The sequence below is a fragment of the Pygocentrus nattereri genome, chromosome 2 (genome assembly GCF_015220715.1).
Source record: "Pygocentrus nattereri isolate fPygNat1 chromosome 2, fPygNat1.pri, whole genome shotgun sequence".
Taxonomy (NCBI): domain Eukaryota; kingdom Metazoa; phylum Chordata; class Actinopteri; order Characiformes; family Serrasalmidae; genus Pygocentrus; species Pygocentrus nattereri.
Genome location: NC_051212.1, coordinates 19,190,534 through 19,211,073, shown reverse-complemented (window position 1 = coordinate 19,211,073; position 20,540 = coordinate 19,190,534). Strand labels below are relative to the sequence as shown.

General features: G+C 40.6%; 1 protein-coding gene across 1 annotated transcript in view; it reads left to right on the top strand.

Moving 5' to 3' along the window:
* Window positions 1-20,540, top strand: part of efnb3b (ephrin-B3b) — an 87,365-nt gene that overhangs the window by 19,772 nt on the left and 47,053 nt on the right. The window contains exon 2 of the mRNA XM_017710258.2: window positions 19,594-19,889. Within this exon, the coding sequence (XP_017565747.1) occupies window positions 19,594-19,889 (296 nt within the window). The remainder of the gene's footprint in view (window positions 1-19,593; window positions 19,890-20,540) is intronic.

The following is a 20,540-nucleotide window of genomic DNA, read 5'->3' as shown; positions in this document are numbered from 1 at the left end:
GAATTTCACACAATATTTTAGCATTATGGAAAAGAGCTTCTTATTGTGCAGCTGTTAAAAAGTGTTTATGACTCTTCAGACATGGGAATGTTTTCACACCGTGTTTTAAGTTCATTTCAAGTATGTGTATGTGGGTGTGTGGTTGGATTGGGTTCATGTCATTGGCAGTATGTTGCTATGTCTGGCACAGAGAGAAGAGCAGAGAAGAGTCCCACAGAGATGGGATTATGCAGAATTACACACACACACACACACACACACACGCACACACTCTCACACAGGCTGGCTCACACACACACACACACGCACACACACACACACACACACACACACACACAGTCTTGGTGATGGTGTTTGAATGTTAAATGCTGATGATCCTGCATGTGGACTGTGTGGTAGTGTGAGTGTCAGCGTAAGGTCTGAATCAGCTTTCTTCATTTAGTTTGACATTTCAGCTCTCGAACGCCCGCCAGCTCATCCACACCATCACTGAGCGGAGTATTCAAATGAGTTGGTGTCTGAGAGAGAGAGAGAGAGAGAGAGAGAGAGAGAGACAGGGAGGGAGAGAGAAAAGCTTTCACCATTGTGATTGATAGGTATGTGTGTGACCTGTTGGTCCCTAAAACACTCCCAGACATCAGGGCCGTCAGTCTTCCGCTCTTTCTCTCACACACACACACACTCGCATACACGCTCAGTCAGGCTCACAGATGGAAATCTAATTCTGTCTTTTCTTTTCTCTCCTTTTCAAAAAGCTACCAATTACAGCCACTTCATTCTCCACCTTCGTATCTTCTCATGTTCTCTCTCTCTCTCTCTCGTTCTCTCTCTCTCTCTCTCTCTCTCTCTCTCTCTCTCTCTCTCTCTCTCTCTCTCTCTCTCTCACTATCTCTCTCTCTCACTATCTCTCTCTCACTATCTCTCTCTCTCTCACTATCTCTCGCTATCTCTCTCACTCTCTTTCTTTAATGAGCAATCTCGTTAACGTCAGAAGCTCTCAACTCTCCCTCTTTTTCATACCCTACCCCCTGTTCTCTATCCACCCATTTCCACTTCTCTCTCTCTCTCTCTCTCTCTCTCTCTCTCTCTCTGTGTGTGTGGGAAGGACTATCTTTTAGAAACACGAGAGGGAAGAGAGAGAGAGTGTGAGAAGACAAGGAAGAGAGAATGAGAAAGTGCAACAGAAAGAGAGAAAGTATAAGAGTTTGAAAATGGAAAGACAGAAGGTTAAAAGCAGGAAGGAAGAGATAGAAAGAGTTAGAGTAGAATGACAGTAAAAAGAAGGGTGGAGGGAAGAAGAAAGAGTTGGAGAGGAGAGGAGAAAACATGGGGGAGGAGAGTGAAATGGAAAGATGGCAAGAAGAAAAAGAGAAAGAAAAGGAGTGTGAGGAGAAAAAGAGACAAAGAGGGAGGGACAGAAAGCATGAGGAAAAAGTGCAAAAGGAGAGAGGGAAAAAAGTGAGAGGGATAAAGCGAGGAGAGGAGGGAGGAAGGAGAGAAAGTGCAAGGAAAGAGTGCAAAAGAAAAGACAGGAGAAAGAAAGAGAAAATGAGGGAGGGAGGGAGAAAGGCAGATAAACGAGCAAAGGAGGGAGCAAAAAGAAGGAGAAAGAGTACGAGAGAAGAGGGAAAGAGAAAAGAAGGAAGGAGAAACGATGAGAAAAGGAGGTAGGAAGGAGGAAAAGTACTAGAGGAGAGAGGAGCTCAGTTTTTTCATACTTGCTTCTGGGCAGGAAGGAGAGAGAAGGAGAAAGACAGAAAGGGAGAAGAAGGGAGGAAGGGGAGAGAGAAGGAGAAAAAGTGTGAGACGAGTGAGACAGAAGTGGGAAGGAAGAAGAGAAGGAGAGAGACAGAAAGGGAGAAGGCAGTAATGGAGGGACGGGTGACAGAGATTACAGCTTTTCTTGCAGGGGGGGCTTAATTGCATGGCGAATGTGTCAGAGCGAGTGCCGTGGGGGCGGTATTTTGCAGTGCACCTTTTTCTGTGCGGCAGCACCACTTACAGCCAGCGCTGGAGACGAGCTATAAATACGTCTGTTCTTGTGCCAAACGTGTCAAGTGAATAATTTCCCCTCTCAGACTCCTCACATGTTTGCGTAAAATATCTTGTATTCCGCAGGCTTAGGCGGAAGCTGCCTCTCGGCCCTGATCTACGATCGCTTTCTTTTGCCTAAATCCCAACCGTGACATTTCAGTCTCAAACCAGCAGTTAAGAAGGAGTGTGCGGTGTTTAAGAATCATTGGTGCTTTCAAGTGGCCTGAGCTAATGCAGATCTATAGGCCTACTTACAGTTCACCAAATCGTCCCTTTCCAGACAATTATAAATCAGAGCATGTACACAGTCTGCATGGCTTTTCACCACTTCAGATGAAACCTGTAGGACTCTTCACCTCTCTTCCATTTATGCTGCATGATTCAGTTATGCTTTACTGTTCACATCTGATTTTGTGATTTGTTCACACTGTATTTTTAATGTGGCCTGTATCTGCAGTAAACACACCTGAACTGACCCATATGCGTAAAAGATCACCACTCCACTGCCTACTCATCCAGTAAGCGCAGCCATCCTGTATCTTTCTTAAAATTAATAAACTGCTTTCACGTGATGTAAAAATCAAACCGCTATATTAAATTTGGAAGACAAACAGTAGACGCTGAAATTACTGTGCTGAACAAAGTAAAAAGGGGTTTTTGTGCTTCTTTTCATTGTGGAGTCTGATCAAATAGATAAGAGGGAACTCAGCTTCTTTCATACCTGCTGTGAAGAGCAGCACTAGCAGAGAGAAACAAACTTGTCAGAAATGTAAGAATATGTAAGAAGAGACGTGATCTGTTCAAAGCTTCTCTGACTCCATTTTTTCCCCAAAATATCCTTGATGTAAAGCTGATTGGATTTCACTTCTGAGATAGTGGCACACTTATGTATATGTTTACACTGTCTGCACTAGCTTGTCTTGTCAAATCTGTATCACATCTAATCAAACTCAGACCACATTTAACTGCAGGTTGAAAGTGAACACAGCCTTGGTTAAGTGACATAGTCAGAATCAGAATTTGGCCTTATTGGCCAATAAGAGCTTACTTACACCTTGCAATAACGTATTTGTATCTGGTTATACTTTTTGGCTGCGTTCCATTTGCACTAAAATGCATCTCCACTGTGACCAGATGAGATCAGATTTTTACTTTCCTGTGTAATAATAATAATAATAATATTAATAATAATAATAATAATAAAGCAATTCAACACATTCAGTAACCCACTGAAAACATATTTCCTTACCTGTTTTCCTCATTGTATTATACGCTGTCAAATGTAATAAGGAACCATGTAGAACAGGCAGTGCATCGTCTGCAGCAGTGGTCAGCACCTCTACTGTCCAGAGGAATTTTTGGACGAGGTAAGTCACTTAAAGTAAAAAACAAAACAAATGTACCCGCAGAGCAGGGGTGTACCCTCAGAGCAGGGGTGTCAAACTCAGTAAAAGGGCCATATTAGAAAATCTCACCAAATGTGTGGGCCAAAGAAAAAGAAAAATGTTTTATTTCATTTTTAGTTAATGTTGTGCTATAACCCAAACTGGCCATTGTTTATTCTACATATGCAAAAACTAAAATACAGACACTTGTAGAAAATTTCAGTGTTCCCCAGAGCTCTTTTGAACCTGCCTATTTGTTTGGACTAGTCAGCTGGCATCCTTTCTTTGCTGCAAGTTCATTAAGACTTGGGCTCAATTTCCGAGCTGCTGAGCTGTTGATAAGTGTTTATGTTGGTTGAGCTGTAGCTGAAATGCATTTTGGTTATATGACTGGTGTGGAATGACAGGTGTAACCGCTGTGTGATGTGTTAATTAATGGCCCTGAAGCATTGATAATTAATAAGAAGTCTTGATCAATTATAGTGTGATGCGCTGCTTTAAAAGCGGTTGTGAGAGTGAAGGTTGCAAGGTCCGCCCTGCAAGGCCTTTTTGGGGGAGGCGTGTGTGTGTGTAAGGGGGGGTGGGGTCTCATTGAAAGCAACACTTCATAGAAAGTGCTGGCTACTGTCCAAATGCCTGTTTGGTCTTAGCATTCATGCTTATTTGTGCTGCTACTCTTGGAGTGTGTGTATCCATGTGTGTGTGTTGCGTGTTTGATCCAGCTCCAGACGGGCTGGTGATGTTTTTGTTGAACGAGGGCCTTCGTACAGCCCTCCAGCCTGGTATTTAAAGGACGAGTGCCAGGTCTACCACCTCTCCCTGTCTTTGGCTGTTATGCCTTCGTGCAGAAAGTCAGAGAATCTGCACACGCACACACGTGTATATGTACAACACAAGCTCATATGTGCTCCATATTGTCACTGTCTGAACAAAACCTCAAATCTCCTGAAAGGTTAATTTACAAGTGAAGGAAAAAAGCTCTTAGTATAAGTTAATGAAACAAGTTTGTAAGTAATACTAGACTGTTCATCATGAAAAAAATGAAGCCACCAATGTTAAAAATCATGTGACCAAATTAACAATGGAGGAAAAAAATGAAAATGTTATTGTGTTTTTTATATATATATATATATATATGTATATGTAAAGTATGTGTGTGTGTATACATATTTCATTTTTCAGTTTTTGACATAATTTGAAAATGCCTGGTGCCCTTTCCATTGTATCAAAAGTTCATGACTAACAAACCAAAAAATGGCCCAAAATTACTTGGGGAAAAAATTCTGGTTCCATTGACTTGCATTAAAAGTAAAGTAGGTTTTTCCTTTTCCTGTAAAATTATTATTATTAGTGATGTTGATTATTGACAACCATGAGAAATGGGCTAAATATGGGTGGGAATGTAGACTTTTTGGGGTGGCAACAAACTTAGTGTAAATTTCCGAACTATTCCAAAACCTAATGAAGGTGGAGCTCAAGGTAAGATGCCGGTGATGTGTTAGTCAACATTCCAGCCTGTCGTTAGCCCATGCTAAATGTAAGTTAGCATAGCTGAAACCCCAGAAAACTGCAGTTATGCATGTAGATGTGTCTCATTTAGCTGTGTGTTACACACAGCAGCAAATTTTACTGCAATACAGCACCAAAAGTTTAAGGTGTCCTAGTGTTTTTATTTATTTATTTATTTATTTTGTACGTGTTTTAGTTACGAGACCACATCTGGCCTTGCAAGACTGACATTAAAGTCAAGAACGTTTTCCCTTCTCTTGTAAAATGACCATTTCAGCGATTTGTTACAGCAGTGATGAGCTGTACCAATATAAGCCCAAACCTAATCCTAACTGTAACCAATCCTAACTGTAGTCTTAGTAACCAAAAATAAAAGGTTTTACTATTTCGCTTTTGAACAATGAAACTTTTGGAGCTTTTATTTTAAAAAGTAGGATCGTTTTGATGGTCATGATATTGTAGGATTACAATATTTTCCTGCAAAGTCAAGATATTTTTGTCCTGAAAACATATGAAAACAAGTGCAGACACACACAGTCACACAAATACACCCGGGGCCAGAGGATCCGATGAGCCAAGTGTAATGTGAAACCCAGAGGGACTTGTGGCTGAAGCCTGTGTGGAGCTAGATTTCCGAGAGCTGATACCAGAGCTTCTGGACCCGAGCTTTAGAAAAGCGGCCGTGTTGAGCGCTCATTACTCCTCTGCTGCTTGTTGAGCACATTTAACTCTCTTGCTTTAGCAAAATCTTCAACGACCTTGACGCCGAACAGCTCTGATAGAGAGAGTTTCTCCAGAGCTGAAAGGCCGCTCGATTACAATGACTTTGAAGTTCAGCTGGTTTGAAAAGTATTCTGGTTCATATTCTGGTGATATTCATATGACATCAGTGTTTCTCAGTGTGAAAGGCTCTCTTCTCTCTTTCTCTCTCTCTCTCGCTCACCCTCTGTTCAGATCAGTAGGGTATTGAGCTCTGCTGATGGTGGATAAATGCCTATTGTCAGCTGAAAGAGGTGAGGTGCTGGAGAAATGCATTTCTTTCATTTCTTTCTGATCCCCCCATCTCTCTTTTAGTCTTTTTCTCTCTTTTTAAAAGGATGACAAAAGGCATTCTCCTAGCGCTCTCTTGCCCCTCTGCCCCTTCACCTTGCAGAACATTTTTTCTTGTCGTTCTTCATTGCAACCACTTTTACTTTCAACCTCTCTCTCCATTTAAGGCCCTTTTTTAAGCATTCTTATTCTCTCTTTCTCTCCCTCTCTCTCTTTTTCTGTATTCACCTGCCACTCTCCTCTGTTGGGGGTCTCGCTAATTATTCTTCTCTCTCCCCCTCCTTTCTCTCTCCCTCTCCTTCTTTCTCTTTCTCTCTCAGTCTGCTACAGACACCTGGCTTAACTCAGCGGGGCATCTCTCCATCCCTCACTCTGCCCTTTCCTTTCCTTCTTTTCATCCCCTCTGCCCGTCCTGTTTGCTCTTTTGTTGTTTTCCTTCCCAACTGAAGGATATTTATTTTCCTTTTTCTTTTCTTTCTTTTTGCTATGTCTTGTTTCTTTCTGCTTGTCTCTATTTTTCTTTTCTTTATCTTAATTTTTCTTTCTTTCTCTGTTTGGCTGTAATTTTCTTTCTTTTCTTTTCTTTTCTTTCTTTCTTTCTTTCTTTCTTTCTTTCTTTCTTTCTTTCTTTCTTTCTTTCTTTTCATTTCAGTGTTATCCCCTACCCTCCACATGTCACTTATTCTCTGTTACTCATTTCTCTCTCTCTCCCTCGCCGCATGTCACTGAGCGAGTGAACAGTTAACACAGTCAGCAAGTTAGTGTGAACTTTTTATTCAGTGAATATGAAATGAGAAACGATCAGCTGCCCCCCACCGCCTCCAGACCCCCTGAGAGAAGCGGGAGAGAGTGAGAGTCAAGAGGAGTGAGGGATGAGGGAGGTTCTGTTTTCTGTTTTGTCTCTCCGGTTGACTGCGTCTCCGCTCGCTCTCTCTCCTGACTCCTCAGACACAAAGAGGGAGTAAAGTGATATTTTTAGTGCCTTTCATATCTGATTATCATAAAGATTTGGGATTTGAGGAATCTGTTTAGTGTGAGTCTGCATGTATAAGTGTGTAGCTGAGTATGTTATTTAGGCGCTCGGTGTGTGTGTGTGTGTGTGTGTGTGTGTGTGTGTGTGTGTGTGTGTGTGTGTGTGTGTGTGTGTGTGTGTGTGTGTGTGTGTGTGTGTGAGACTAGCATGGTCATTGTAGTATTCCTCTCATGAGACTTCTACGATTTACACTCCATCACATTCTGGAAAACAAGCCATTCTCTCTCCTCTCCCACCCCGCTGCGCTTCTCTTCTTTCCAAATTTACTCCCTCTCTTTATTTATCCTACATCCCTCGTTAATGCAAATGAGTGAAGTGAGCAGCTCTGATCGCGCCCATGGACCACCACTCCACTCCCAGCCCCTTGAGTCTTCTCTCGCCAGAGACCTGTCAATCAAACTGTGGCTGTCACTCACCAGGCTGAGAGGAAATGCTCCTGAGAGGGTCGTTTCAAAGGCAGCACTGTGATTGGTTTGGGGGACTGGAGCTAAGGTGGATTAAAGGGGGGGGGGGCGGTAAAACACTTTTTGCCCAGTATGAAAAACACTCAGTAGCAGTATGAATTGTAGATGAAAGTGAATGATTTTAGAAAGAAATACCCACTGGATGTGTGTTGGAGGAAGTTAAATAAGGTATGCACTGTACATTTACACACACACATTTGGCAATCATGAGAGCAGAAATTGGCATGACGCCGTTCAATATCCTGACGGGAGTGAGAAGCAGAGGTGTTGGCGTTTCAGACAGCAGCACTCCTCTCTCTCTTTTTCTCTCTCTTTTCTTTCTCTCTCTCTCTCTCTCTCTCTCTCTCTCTCTCTCTCTCTCTCTCTCTCTCTCTCTCTCTCTCTCTCTCTTTCTCTCTCTTTCTATCTGTCTGTCTGTATGTGTCTGTCTGTCTGTGGCTAGCTGTTGATTTTACCACAGGGCTGCTTGACCCCATAGTCCTACTGGGACTGCAACCTGACCACAATAACCTCACCAGAGAGAGAGAGAGAGAGGGGGGGGGGGGGTGGAAGGGAAACAATGAGACTGAGCGGATTGAGAATGCATAAAGAGAAATAGAGAGAGAAACTGTGAGTGAGAGAGCACCAAAGCCCCCAAATCACTTTCAGCTGCGTGGGCAGCGCGGGGGCTGATTTGTGAAGGCGTTTGGTGGAGTGGTGGATGCTGGGCCGCAGGGTGTGGAATAGCGGCCTGTCATCACTCCAAACCTGCACATATACACTACTTGCCCTTAATGGCAGCTTTACAGTCTTACTCTGCTTTTAATGTCTGCACTTGGGATACGATTAAGAATGCTCCTCAGTACCTGTTTAAAACTTTAGAATCAACTCTTATAGTAATTGTTATTCACTAACAGCTTGCACAGTGTACAATTATGGGACGGATTCCCAGACACGGATTAAGCCTTGTCTTAAGAATAAACTGCAGTCCCAATGGAAATTGTTCTAGCCTAGAAGTAGGATCAATCAAGGTCTGTGAAATTGGCTTCTAAATGTTATGAACAACCCACTAGATGGTACTTTTTACTTGTTTTATTCAACACTTCCTGTATTGTTGGAACACCAGGACATTATCAATATCATAATTATATATTCAAAGTAATATCTTGTCAAGTTTTTCATCTTCAGTGTTTTTCCCCTCTTTTTCCCCCAATTTAATCATTACTAATTCCACCTACTAGTTAGGTTTCCTCTTATCACATACTGCTACTAGGCTTGGATGGTGAAGGCTAGCAAGTACTTCTTCTGAGACTCTTGAAGCCCCACATCTTTTGCCACTACTTCTATCACAGTATCTTTGGCCAGTTTAATGTGTGGACAAAGCTAACTGCCAGTTCTGTAACAACAGCTAACAGGCACCTGCATTGCACCAAGTAATGGGGGAGAGAGAAGGGTCATCCTGCACACTAGGAGAGAGTTGAAGCCAATTATGCTCTCTTGTTGAATCAGTAGGATTCAAACTTCCAACTTCCAACAATAGAGTGACTCTGTGAACTTCTAGTGTACTTTAATTATGTACCAGAAAGTGCATCATTTAGAGTAGTAATAATAATACGCCTGGGTGCAGTACAGCTACGTATACAACTAAAGAGACAGTACAGAGAGCTACAGTGAGTGTAAGTTTGACCTCTGTTGTGTAGTGTACACATGTATGCTTGAATGGCTGATTGCTGTAATGTTGCTTTGTGGCACAAAGACGTTTCTTGCATGACTCTGGAGACAATTACATCCTTGCACCTGGTGATTATTTACCTATTAGTGAGCCCAGTTTAGATTGCTGAGTGACAAGTCTGTTTATTAGTAGAAGCGCATGCTGCTGTTTGGCCTGTTTGTAATTCTGGTAAGTTCTTCACGTGCAGACAGCTAGCTACAGGTTTTCGCAAATGGCGGCAGTAATTCATAACTCGGCCCTGAAGCCATCTGGAGGAGTGTGTACGGGTGTTTATGAGGCTGATGGATGCTCTCTGCCCCGCCAGAGCAGAAGGTCCTCAGTATGATTGTCAGGTGAAGCTGTGGACAGTGAGGTGGCGGTCAGGGTCGGGTTCGGACCCCCGCGGCCTCAGACTGACTGTGCCCTTCGCTAACCTCTCCTAATCAGACCGTTAAATTTGAGAGAGTGAGTTTAACCTGGTGCCAGCTCCCTTGAGAGGAACACAAACCCTCATAGACACTTATGCTGAAGCTGAAAGAGCCACATGTACAAAGAAGTACACACACACACACTAACATAGAGGCTAACGGTCAAACACCAGCTGAGCTGAAAGAGGCACTTTAGCTTCTAAATGCACCTCACACCCCTGGAATCCACACAGAGCTAGAAAATGTGTGTGTGTTTCTACCCAGGCTCCCCCACTTTTGTCTGGGCTGCTGATCTTCTGTCAGCCCCCGCCTCTCTGAAATGGTTTTACGAGTGACTCTAATTCACCACAGAGCAAATCATACACACACAGAGCACAATTATGAGGGTAGCAGTGAGAAATTACAGCCACTTTACTGACAAGTCCCTCAGCTTACAGAGAGTTTTATATATATATATATATATATATATATATATATATATATATATATATATATATATATATGTGTGTGTGTGTGTGTGTGTGTGTGTGTGTGTGTGTGTGTGTATATATGTGTATGTATGTATGTATATATATGTGTGTGTGTGTGTGTGTGTGTGTGTGTGTGGCAAAAGGCTGAAACAAAGAAAAATGGAGGAGAAAAACAGGAATACCAGTATTGTGGAATACCAGATTTTTCTGATTTCATATTTTAGTCCAAGTCATAGAGCTGATAATTAGAGCTGCTAGTTAGTAGGCAAGGGAAAATCTAAAAAGAATTAGCAAAATATTAAAATCAGGATTATCAATTACATTGTCCTTCTTCTCAAAGCCCCCCGTACACAGTCTACTGCAGCTTAGAATGACTGTCTATGCTATCTTTAGTTAATAAACTTTATAAACATTTAAGTGAAAGTCACACATTAAATAATATAATGCTGAGTAACTTAACATCTTTTAGTAAATAACTTCACCATTTAGGTAATAAATCAAACCAATATTTCCTCTTGTTTTGAAAGTTTTTAGTGCAAACACATGTATTCTAATCACAACAGTTATCGTCTTTGAAGCATCATCACTGAATTACACGTCAGTCATCATCAATATCTGATTATAACACCCAGACCTAATAATTACATAATTAATTACTTAGTTAATGAATTACATAGTTACTCAATGAGCTGCATTCACATTTGTTCCACATTCTGTATCGACAGGTTTGAATCTACGCTTCTGATTTTTTTCTGTTTCAGCATGGCACAAATGTAAAGGACATTGTTTCTGATTGTATATACAACAATAACTTTTCATCAAACTCAATCTAGTATTTGCTAATTATGAGTGCAAATGTGGTATTGACTCAAGTTTAAATAGTAAGATAACTGTGGCTTCTAAGGGTTAAGTTAATTAGTATAGATTTCAGACTGGGCTGGTACTAAACCCCTCAGTGTGGTTTCGGATGGCGCATGTCATGCAGACAGGCCGGCTCGTCTGGCATGGTGTGCGCATCCTGTGTCGCTGTGGTTACAGCGCAAGTGATGTGGAGGAGATGTGACACTGTCGCTGCGGCAATCTGGATCGCCTCTGGACCGAGGTGGGGGGCGGGGGGGTGGGGCAGTGCAGCAGCAGAGGCAAGGACACACTTACCTTCAGAGTCCCACAGCGACACACACACATGCACGCACTCCCAGCTTTTATCTCTGCTCACCTTCCTCTTGCATATGCATACTTACTCCACTCTTTTAAAATTCATTTATTCATTTTCACCTTGCTTTCTTTAGTCTGTCTTCAATCAACCCTTTCTCTTTTGCTAGCCTTTATTCCCTTCTCTGCTTCTTCCTCCTTGATTCCCTTGTTCCTTATTTCTCTCTCCCTCCCTCCCTCTCTCTCTCTCTCTCTCTCTCTCTCTCTCTCTCTCTCTCTCTCTCTCTCTTTCTTCCTTCCTTCTCCCTCTCTCTCACTCCATATGGAAACTATTACTCCTGCCGTTCTTTTCACCACAAACATTCCAGTGGTACTTCCAGCTTTCTTTGACTTTATTTCAACCTTGTATGACTAGTTGGAGTACTCTCTCTCTCCCCATCTCTCCCTCTCTCGCTCCTCACTTTCAATTACTTTCATTTTCAACAACTCATTTTCTTTGTTGTAATTTTCAAGATTCTTTTTGTCTGCTGAAATCATGTGATAATTGCCCACATGTGAAATAAGCCATCATGCGTACAAATTTCAATATGCGTTAATGCCACATGTGTATGTATGAGGGGGTTTATGCCCCACGGCTATAATTGCAAAATAAAACGAGTTCCATACTCAATTACTTCTGATTCCACATGATGTGATTGTACATAGTCGTTATGTCTTAACTTTGTATGGTAAAATGTTATTGTCTCAGTTGGCAGTGTATGCATGTGTGAGAGAGATGGAGATAGAGGAGTTACATTCCTCTTGTGTCTTCACTAGCTGATAAAGTAAGAGTTGATCAGGGGAGTTGTTTAGGTGGGCACTGAAGACAAGGCTCTTATCTGCTTTGTTGGAGGAAGGAAAGAGAGAGGGCAGGGATGTTAAAGCCTACAGATGTTTCATGTTTAATCTCATTTCTTTGGTGTGCAGTGAAGGGACTTGGAAGATGCAACCTGGTGGATGAGGTTGTGGAGCACTTTGTGTTGTCTTGTCTTCCAAAGCTCATCTGAATCCCATAAATTCAGGCTAATTATTCAGTTACTAATCTGATAGTTTGTTGTTGACTAACAACTAAGCATTTTTCAGTCACTGCTGTTTTTCTTAAAGAACTCTGAGAGCGAGTTTGAAAGTATCACAATTGTAAATCTGTCAGGTTAAAATTGGATGAAATGCTCTATTAGACTTACTAACAAATTGTTATATTTACCTGTGATTTAGCTTCCATTTATTGAATTGAATATAGTCTTGTCTGATGCTTAAAACTTACAACAAATATCCATCCATTTTCTATCCATTTTCTAAGCCGCTTCTCCCTCAGGGTCTCACTTTATATTTTACTGTAAAACTGAAGTCTACAATAAACTTTAATGAGGATATCAGTAGAGAATCGCTTTGTCTTACCAGAGTTGCGTAAAGACACTCTAGTGTTCGTAACCCTTTGCTAATTGGAATAAACTGTTGAAAATGCAGATTCTAAACTTGCTGCTGATGCCACGTTACCCAGATAAATATACCCAAGGGAAAGAAATATTCTAAATGAGATCTCCTCTTGATCTCAGGTTCTTAAAGTAGACATGGTTCAGTCCAGTTTGAGATCAGAGTGAGTTTCTGAAATTTCGCTCCTTATGATTTAAGATAAGATTTAAAATAAGGCATTCTCACTTCGATCAAAATGTTGTCACATATGTGGATTAACTCTTTGTGTCTGACTCATCTCAGCCGAGTCTTGGCTGAATTATATTTCCATAAGAAAGGTGTAAGATCTTACTGTTTTTCTTATACAGCTCTGTTCTATACTACAGAACCCTTTCAGCAGTCAATTAGTGTGGAAAGAGAACTCACTTTTCTCCTTCATCACCAGAACTTCTCACAGTGAAATTCTGAAGATAATGTCCTCTTTTCTTCTAAGGGGTGTTTAGCAGAAACAAATCAGTGATCATTAATGTAATATTGAGATCTGCTTAATCTGAGACAGTTTTAAGAAAGATTTTTTTTCTCTGGTTGGTGAGGGACTTTTACTTGAGTCAAGTACTTGAGTATGCAAATAGAAGAAGCGCAGACTCGAAGCTGTCGATACAGAGTGTAAATTGCATGTAAATGTAAGTCAGTAAATCACTATGTAATTTGGTTATTATTTTTAAATAGTAGCCTATAGCAAAACACGAGTAATAACTCAATTCCTCTAAGGGTTAAGGGAGGTATCAATAACTTGTTTTTGCTGGGAATGTCATGCTACTGCTGTAATTAGTTTGAACCTCGCCTTGTGTCTTTCTCTCTCACAAACACGCAGCTTCAGAGGCCCACCTCTACGCACCTGTGTGGTGAGCTTGTTTCTGGGCCCAGCTCGAGTTGCCTGTGTGGAATCTTTGAAATGCAAGAGCGAAGAATGAGAGGGAGAGAAAATGAGAGAGGGATGAAGGGAGGGGGAGAGGTGTAATGAAGGAGGGAGAGAGAGACAGAGAAGGATGAGGGTCAGCAGTGGAGGAGGGGAGGACATGGTGAAACTAACACTTGGTTCTTTTTCTAGAGCTGTCAGGGTCGTGGAAGGGCGTCGGTCGAGTTTGACAAAATGATGTTTCTGCCCTCATAAAAGAGCCGGGCATACACACACACACACACACACACACACACACACACACACACACACACACACACACTCCTCTGTCACCTCTGGCCCCTCCATCCCCCAGTCCATGTTTCAAAGTGTGGCCGAATGAATACCACCATTGTTTCCCTGAAAGAGAAAGAGAGAGTGAAGGTTGGGGGGTGGTGGGTGAGAGAGGGATGCTGGGTGAAGAGAGAGAGAGAGAGAGAGAGAGAGAGAGAGAGAGAGAGAAAGAAGCCGAAATGTTTATGAAGAAGGGATTGGTTTGAAGACATGCATTATCCCGTGTGTAATTATTGTAAACAGAATGATGGCTAAGTAATAATTTCACTTTAATCTTTGCTTTGAGGCCTGAGTGGCAGCTTTGTGCATTCTATTAGATTTGCTGCGATTTTTGCAGAGAGAAAAAAAAGTAACGTATCCACACACAAACCCAGTTGTTTTTTATTATTACAGGCTTCTTCTGAAAGGCTTTATTTTGGATACACATACTAAGGCTTGTGCTTCGGACATTTCGTCTCGGTCTTTGCTCATGTGTCCCTTTGTTTCTGCGACTGGACATGTGTGCATGCTCATCAGAGCCGTTTTCACAGCGCTCTCTGGATGTTCTCTAATTATTTGCAGAGCGCTTGCTTAACCTTGGGCAGGCTCATTAGAAATTGTTGCTTGACAGTTGTTCAGTCATCGGGGGCTAATGTGTTCCTGTGCTCAAAATTGCCATAATTACATGTTGGAGAGCTTTCTGCAAGTTTTCAAACTCCATGTTCAAAAAGGCTGAAGAGACCGTACAGAAGCTGATTCAATCCAAGAGCTTCCTGTAAGTGTAAGGTTTGTATGAGTGATGCACTGATCCTGTATACTGGGTCAGTAGTGGCACCAGTATTAATGCAAAACCAGTCCACACACAACACAGTTTCTTAGACATAACCAGTGCAACTTTATAAACACCAAGACCATAAAACAACAGACTGTTGTTGTATAACTGTCTCATTTGTAGTGAATTGGCCTCTTCTGTACTATTTTGTTTGTCAAGTTTTCAGTTAGATAGTACTTATCAGAATTTGACCGACAGGTCGACAGATCAATAAAAATAAATTAAAACATTAAATATAGGGAAGAGACTGCTTTAATAAGGGCCAATCACAGCTAACAATTTATGTCCATGACTCCTTTTTCTAAAATACACGTCTTTTGTAATGTAGGACTTATGCTGAAAGAAATACTGTTTAAACATAGCCAAAAGCTACAGAACAGCTTGTACGCCCTTGTACAAACAGTTCATATGTCTGCTCAAAAGTCTGCATACATTTTATTTGATCATTTACATGTGGCAAATCATGTCTGTAGTAGTGTGAGTGTTAATTAAGACATTTCAGGTTTGCTGCTCATGCTGCGTCACTCTGCTTTTACAACAGGCAAATGTGATTTCATTAGCACAGGGTTTTTAATTAGTGTTAATGTTTGGACTAGCAATAGAACATGTTTTTGTGCGGCAACCAATATGTGACAGAATTTGTACCCATTTGTGTGGCAAATACACTCATTCCTGAACATCATGATTGGCATTCAAACTTATTATTGGAAGTACTGGTTTGTGTGCTTTGCTACTATGATACTGTACAGTATCTGTACTACAGAACTGTAGTATCAGATCAGTGCTGTGTATTGGCAGATACTCTGAGTTCAGGAGTCAGGAGAGAAAAGTTGAATTAGTACATCCCTTGTTTGTGAACTGTGTTTGTGCAAGTGAGATAGAGGATAAAAAAGAGAAAATTTGTGTGAGTGAGTTTGCGTGTATCTGGATGCAAACTTATGGTAAGGGCACAGATGGGAAGGTGAGAGAGAGAGAGAAAGACAGATAGATAGAGAGAGAGGGAGAGAGAGAGGGATGTGTGAATGGGCTGATAAGGGAAGGAGTGTCAGTGAGAAGCTGCAGAGCTTTAGATCAGACTAGCGTGACCGTGTCAACAGCATGGCTCTCTGGCTCTCTGTCTGCCTGTCTGCCTGTCTGTCTGTCTGTCTGTCTGTCTGTCTGTCTGTCTGTCTCTTTCTCTCTCTCATATCTCTCGCCTGTTGTTGCTTTTTTTTTTCTTTCACTTTCTCTTCTTTCCCTACTTCCTCTCTTTCACTTCCTCAAATGTTTAAACATCTCTTTCTCCTTTTCTTTCTCTAGCAGTCTGCAGTAAACTTAGTAATTCTTTAATTACACAGGCTGTTCTATCCACTGTCCCATCTAGGTGTTTAGTATTCACTTACACAGTTTTAAAACTTTATTCACAGAATACTTCAGCGTTTTTCCCCCTGAACTTGATCTGCTGCATCTGTACTGTACAGTCTGTTATTACCAACTTTCATTATTATGCGTTTCGCTGTACTTAGTTAAAGAACAGAAAACAGGTTAATGGACATTATCTTCTCAAGCCCCTGCTTAATGGCTTCTGTTGTAAGACTGTTTCATGTAAGTGACTTTTCTGGGGGTTTTTCTATGAAGTAAAGGGAATTTTTTTCTTTATGAATTCTTGACCGCACCCTGTGTGGCAGATAGAGATGAGGTTGATAAAAGGAATATTTGTTTAATCTCATGTTATTTCATTTGTAACGTTCTATTATATTCAAACACAGATTTGCACACTCGTAGTGTTTCTTAAGCCTCTAGTATGTCTTGTGAGTTGTGCAATATGTATGCAATCTGTTGAATGCATTCATCCCCATCTGAACTTCCTCGGTTACACGTCAGGTCTCTTCACACGTCCTTCTCTTTCTATCTTTCCATCATTCTCTCCCACAATCCTTTTTGCCATGGTTCCTCTCTTTCACCCCCATTGGCCTCCTTTCTGTCTCTCTCTCTTTACCCAGTGTAGTCTACAGAGGCAGGATGTTTGCTTACCCATTCACCAGCACAAGTAGACTGTGACAGGGCCTCCCTTGGTCAGATAACAAGCAAAAATACACCTAACAGGAAATACTACCATGTGCATAAGGTGTTAGTGTGTGTGTGAGTACGTTGTGTTTGTATGTGGGCCCGTCTACGTGCAAATGCTTGATGCACCTGCACCTGCAGAACTTGATGGTATAGGTGATGGTATGCCTGTTCAGTCGTGTTTGCTGTTCATCTCCATAACGGCTAATGAGGTGTATGTGTGGTTGGTTCAGAGGTGAAGGTAGCATGTCTAACTGTAGAGAGCACACTGATAAACTGATAAACAACATGTGGCTGTTGTACTGTGTACATCTAAAGATAAATAATGCTAAAAACTGCCTACTCCTATACACTAAAAACTGTGATACAGCAATAAAACTGTGTACTGATTAGTACGTCATTTCCACATGAAATTAATGTCAACCCAGTTTTAATTTTGTTTACTTGTTTTTGGCTATAATTGTGGTGTTCTAATATATTTTTTTCATGTGGAAATTATGTATTTGAATCTAGTCTTAAACCAAACCTGATGGTACAGTCATATGCAAGTTTTAACATACCTGGTCATATTTTGTTGATTTTCGTAGTGAAAATGACTAAATGTGTTGATTTAGTTTTTTTGTTGTTTTTGTTTGTTGTTTTTGAGTTCAATATTGTTGCAAAAATAAACAAATATACAGTATGCCGTAAAGTTTTTATTTTCAATAAATTCAGCATATATATATATATATATGTATGTATGTATGTATGTATGTATGTATGTATGTATGTATGTATGTATGTATGTATGTATATGTTTGCATGCAATTGTATATTCAGAGACGTGGAGACTTGGTGATGTCCCTGGAGAAGTTAAGATGTTTGTGAATGAGTGATATGGCAAAAATACAGCGTCACGATACTTGAAGTCGTTTTCACAATACACAATAAGTGTAATGACATTTAGTTTTCTGATGCAAACACCAGTATTGCTACATTGAAAAAAACACTATTGAAACATTGAGTACAATTTTTATTTGATATTTCACATGTGCATAACACTAAATTCAGTTAGCAATGATGAGTTATGCTGTTTTTGTAGTGAAAGTACTCTTTGTGATGTAAACTGTCACAGTAATATAGAATATTGACATATTGTACACCCATAGTGTTTTGCCAAAGCTGGTATAGTAAAATACATCAGCATGTGGAAATGAAGCTTTCTGTGTTTTCAATCACTGTATCAAAGAATCACAGCTACTGATTTGTTTCATCAGAGTAGCAATAAAATGCGACTAAGGTGTGAAGTATATTGTTATATAATAGAGTCAAATGTGTTCTTCGTCAAAAAAAAGGTTCCTGAAAAACAAAATAAAAATCTACAAATGTTCATCTTTGTTAGAGGATATTCTTTACTTATCGAGTACATGCAGCATATCAAAAAGTAGATTAAACAGCAGGGACAAAGTTTGCATCGATCTTAATGGGTTAATATACTAATTACAAGTAAATATTTACTAGCCTCTTACAGTTTTTCTAGTGTTTCAGAAGCATTTTGTTTAGAAATTTAGAAATAAACAAAAAAATAAAGTCCTGGACAGTGTCCCCACTATGTGTCAGATGTTTTTACTGCAATTGTGGGACTCCCTTTGTTCAGCTTTAGAGTATAGTGAAGAACACTTATCTCAGCGTTGCTCATGTGTCATCTTACACCCTTTTAAATTCCAGAAAAGATGCCACAGTCCTACATCAGCTTCAAGCTAGCAAGTGGCTCCTCTGGAGTTTCATCAGCCTTCCACTTCCATTAATGTGCTAATTTAGAAACTGCTTCAGAACAAGAATGACTGCTTCAGTCTGTTTAAATGTAAATGCTTTCTGCATTGGTTGTCAGTCACAGAGAAGACATGACCCTCTTTCACCCTACATCAGTGATACTTTCTCAAGTCCTGAGCGTTATTGCTGAGAGAAACTTTATAAACTGCTTTCAGGTCAGTGTAAACAGGGCAGCCGCCACCAGAGCCTGGGAGAAGTGTTGAAATGATAATTAGGCCTCAGCTCTTTAAGTGGTTTAGTCGTCAGTCTGCACAAAGAAAATTCAAAGCAGTCGCACATGCTTCTGCTACGTTTGGAAACATTTTGATTAGAGTTATTTAGATAACTTCAGAGACAAAAAAACATTTGCAATAGAATGCAGCATTTTGAAACTTTGCTTTCATGCTTGCCTAAGACCTTGCTTGCATATGCGTTATAACTGAATAAAAATAACAGATGAATAGGGAAATAAAAGAGAAGATGATGGACTGAAGAGTGAAATGAAATGACTGTACATCTTTGTGTGTGGGATCACAGCATGGCAGTTTGCTTCTGTCGCTTTTGTTCAGCTGATAAATTTGTGTGAGTTCCTAAAGCACATCACACAGCCCACAGCTAGAGCTTTCTGGGAACATGCACTAGCATTCAAAAGTTTGGAGTCAGTTGTGATATTAGTTGCTGTTACTTTTTTCAAATTTAAATTATGCAATGTAGATTAAAGTACTGTAAGCTGGACATCAGAAGTTGGGTTGCACCGATATGGATGCACTAATGCACATATCCGACACTTTGTACATGCTGATAGCTGAACATTTATAAAATGTAGAAATGGGGATCTGCTGATCAATCTGTCCACTTTTCCTCAAACTATGACATTCTTGTTTGTGTCTGCCATCCAAAGCAAGATGCCCTTTTCCTAACAATATTTTCAATATCTGTTTGAGTGCTTGTCAAATTGATTAAACTCAAGCATGTCTTCTTTGCATTTACAAATGTCTCTCTCCCCTTTTCTCTCTCTGTTTTCAGGTTTAGTGATGATAGGGGCTATGTCCTGTACCCCCAGATTGGGGATCGCCTAGACCTCATCTGTCCAGGCTCGGACCCTCCTGGACTCCGAGCTCCACCAGAGTACGAGTACTACAAGCTCTATCTGGTGTCCTCACGGGAACAGGCAGACAGGTGTGAGGTGACCGGCACTCCCAACCTACTCTTGACCTGCGATAAACCCAACAGTGACATGCGCTTCACCATCAAGTTTCAGGAGTATTCGCCCAATCTCTGGGGACATGAGTTCAAAACCATGCAGGACTACTACATCATTGGTGAGTGGGAGGTCACCAAGAGTTGAATCACTTAGGAGGTTTTAGAAAATGATACAATGCATCATAAAATCTCAAATTTCATCACCATTTGATTTGGCTATTTTGGACCAATTGACAATTGCAGAAAATACTCTAAATGCACAAATATATGCATATACACATATGCACAGCAGTAGAAAACAGACAATTAATGGAGCAAGCTTTAACACTGTGAAAACAGCAAGAGAGTTGTATTTAATTCCAAAAATGAGTAACAATAAAATGCAACTGAGGTGTGAAGTATATTGTTATATAATACATTCAGATATGTTCTTGGACAAAAACGTAGTTTCTGACAAACAAAATAAAAGAGCCAGAGAATTGTATTTAATCCCAAAGATGACCACATTTTTTTGAATGTTACTATAATGTGGAGGCTTTTGTTTCCAGTCTTGGATTTTGCAGTCACTTATAGGTAACTGAACCGTTGATGCAACTGATTCCCATGTCATTCTTACCAGTAATTACAAAATCCAGGACTGGAAACTGGATTTAAGGTCTGGATTTGACCTCCAATCCATTAGAATTGATTCTGACATTCTAGAATCAATGCATTTGAATTGCCACCTTCAGATTGCCTCATTCCCGTGCACCGATATGTTTGTACATGCC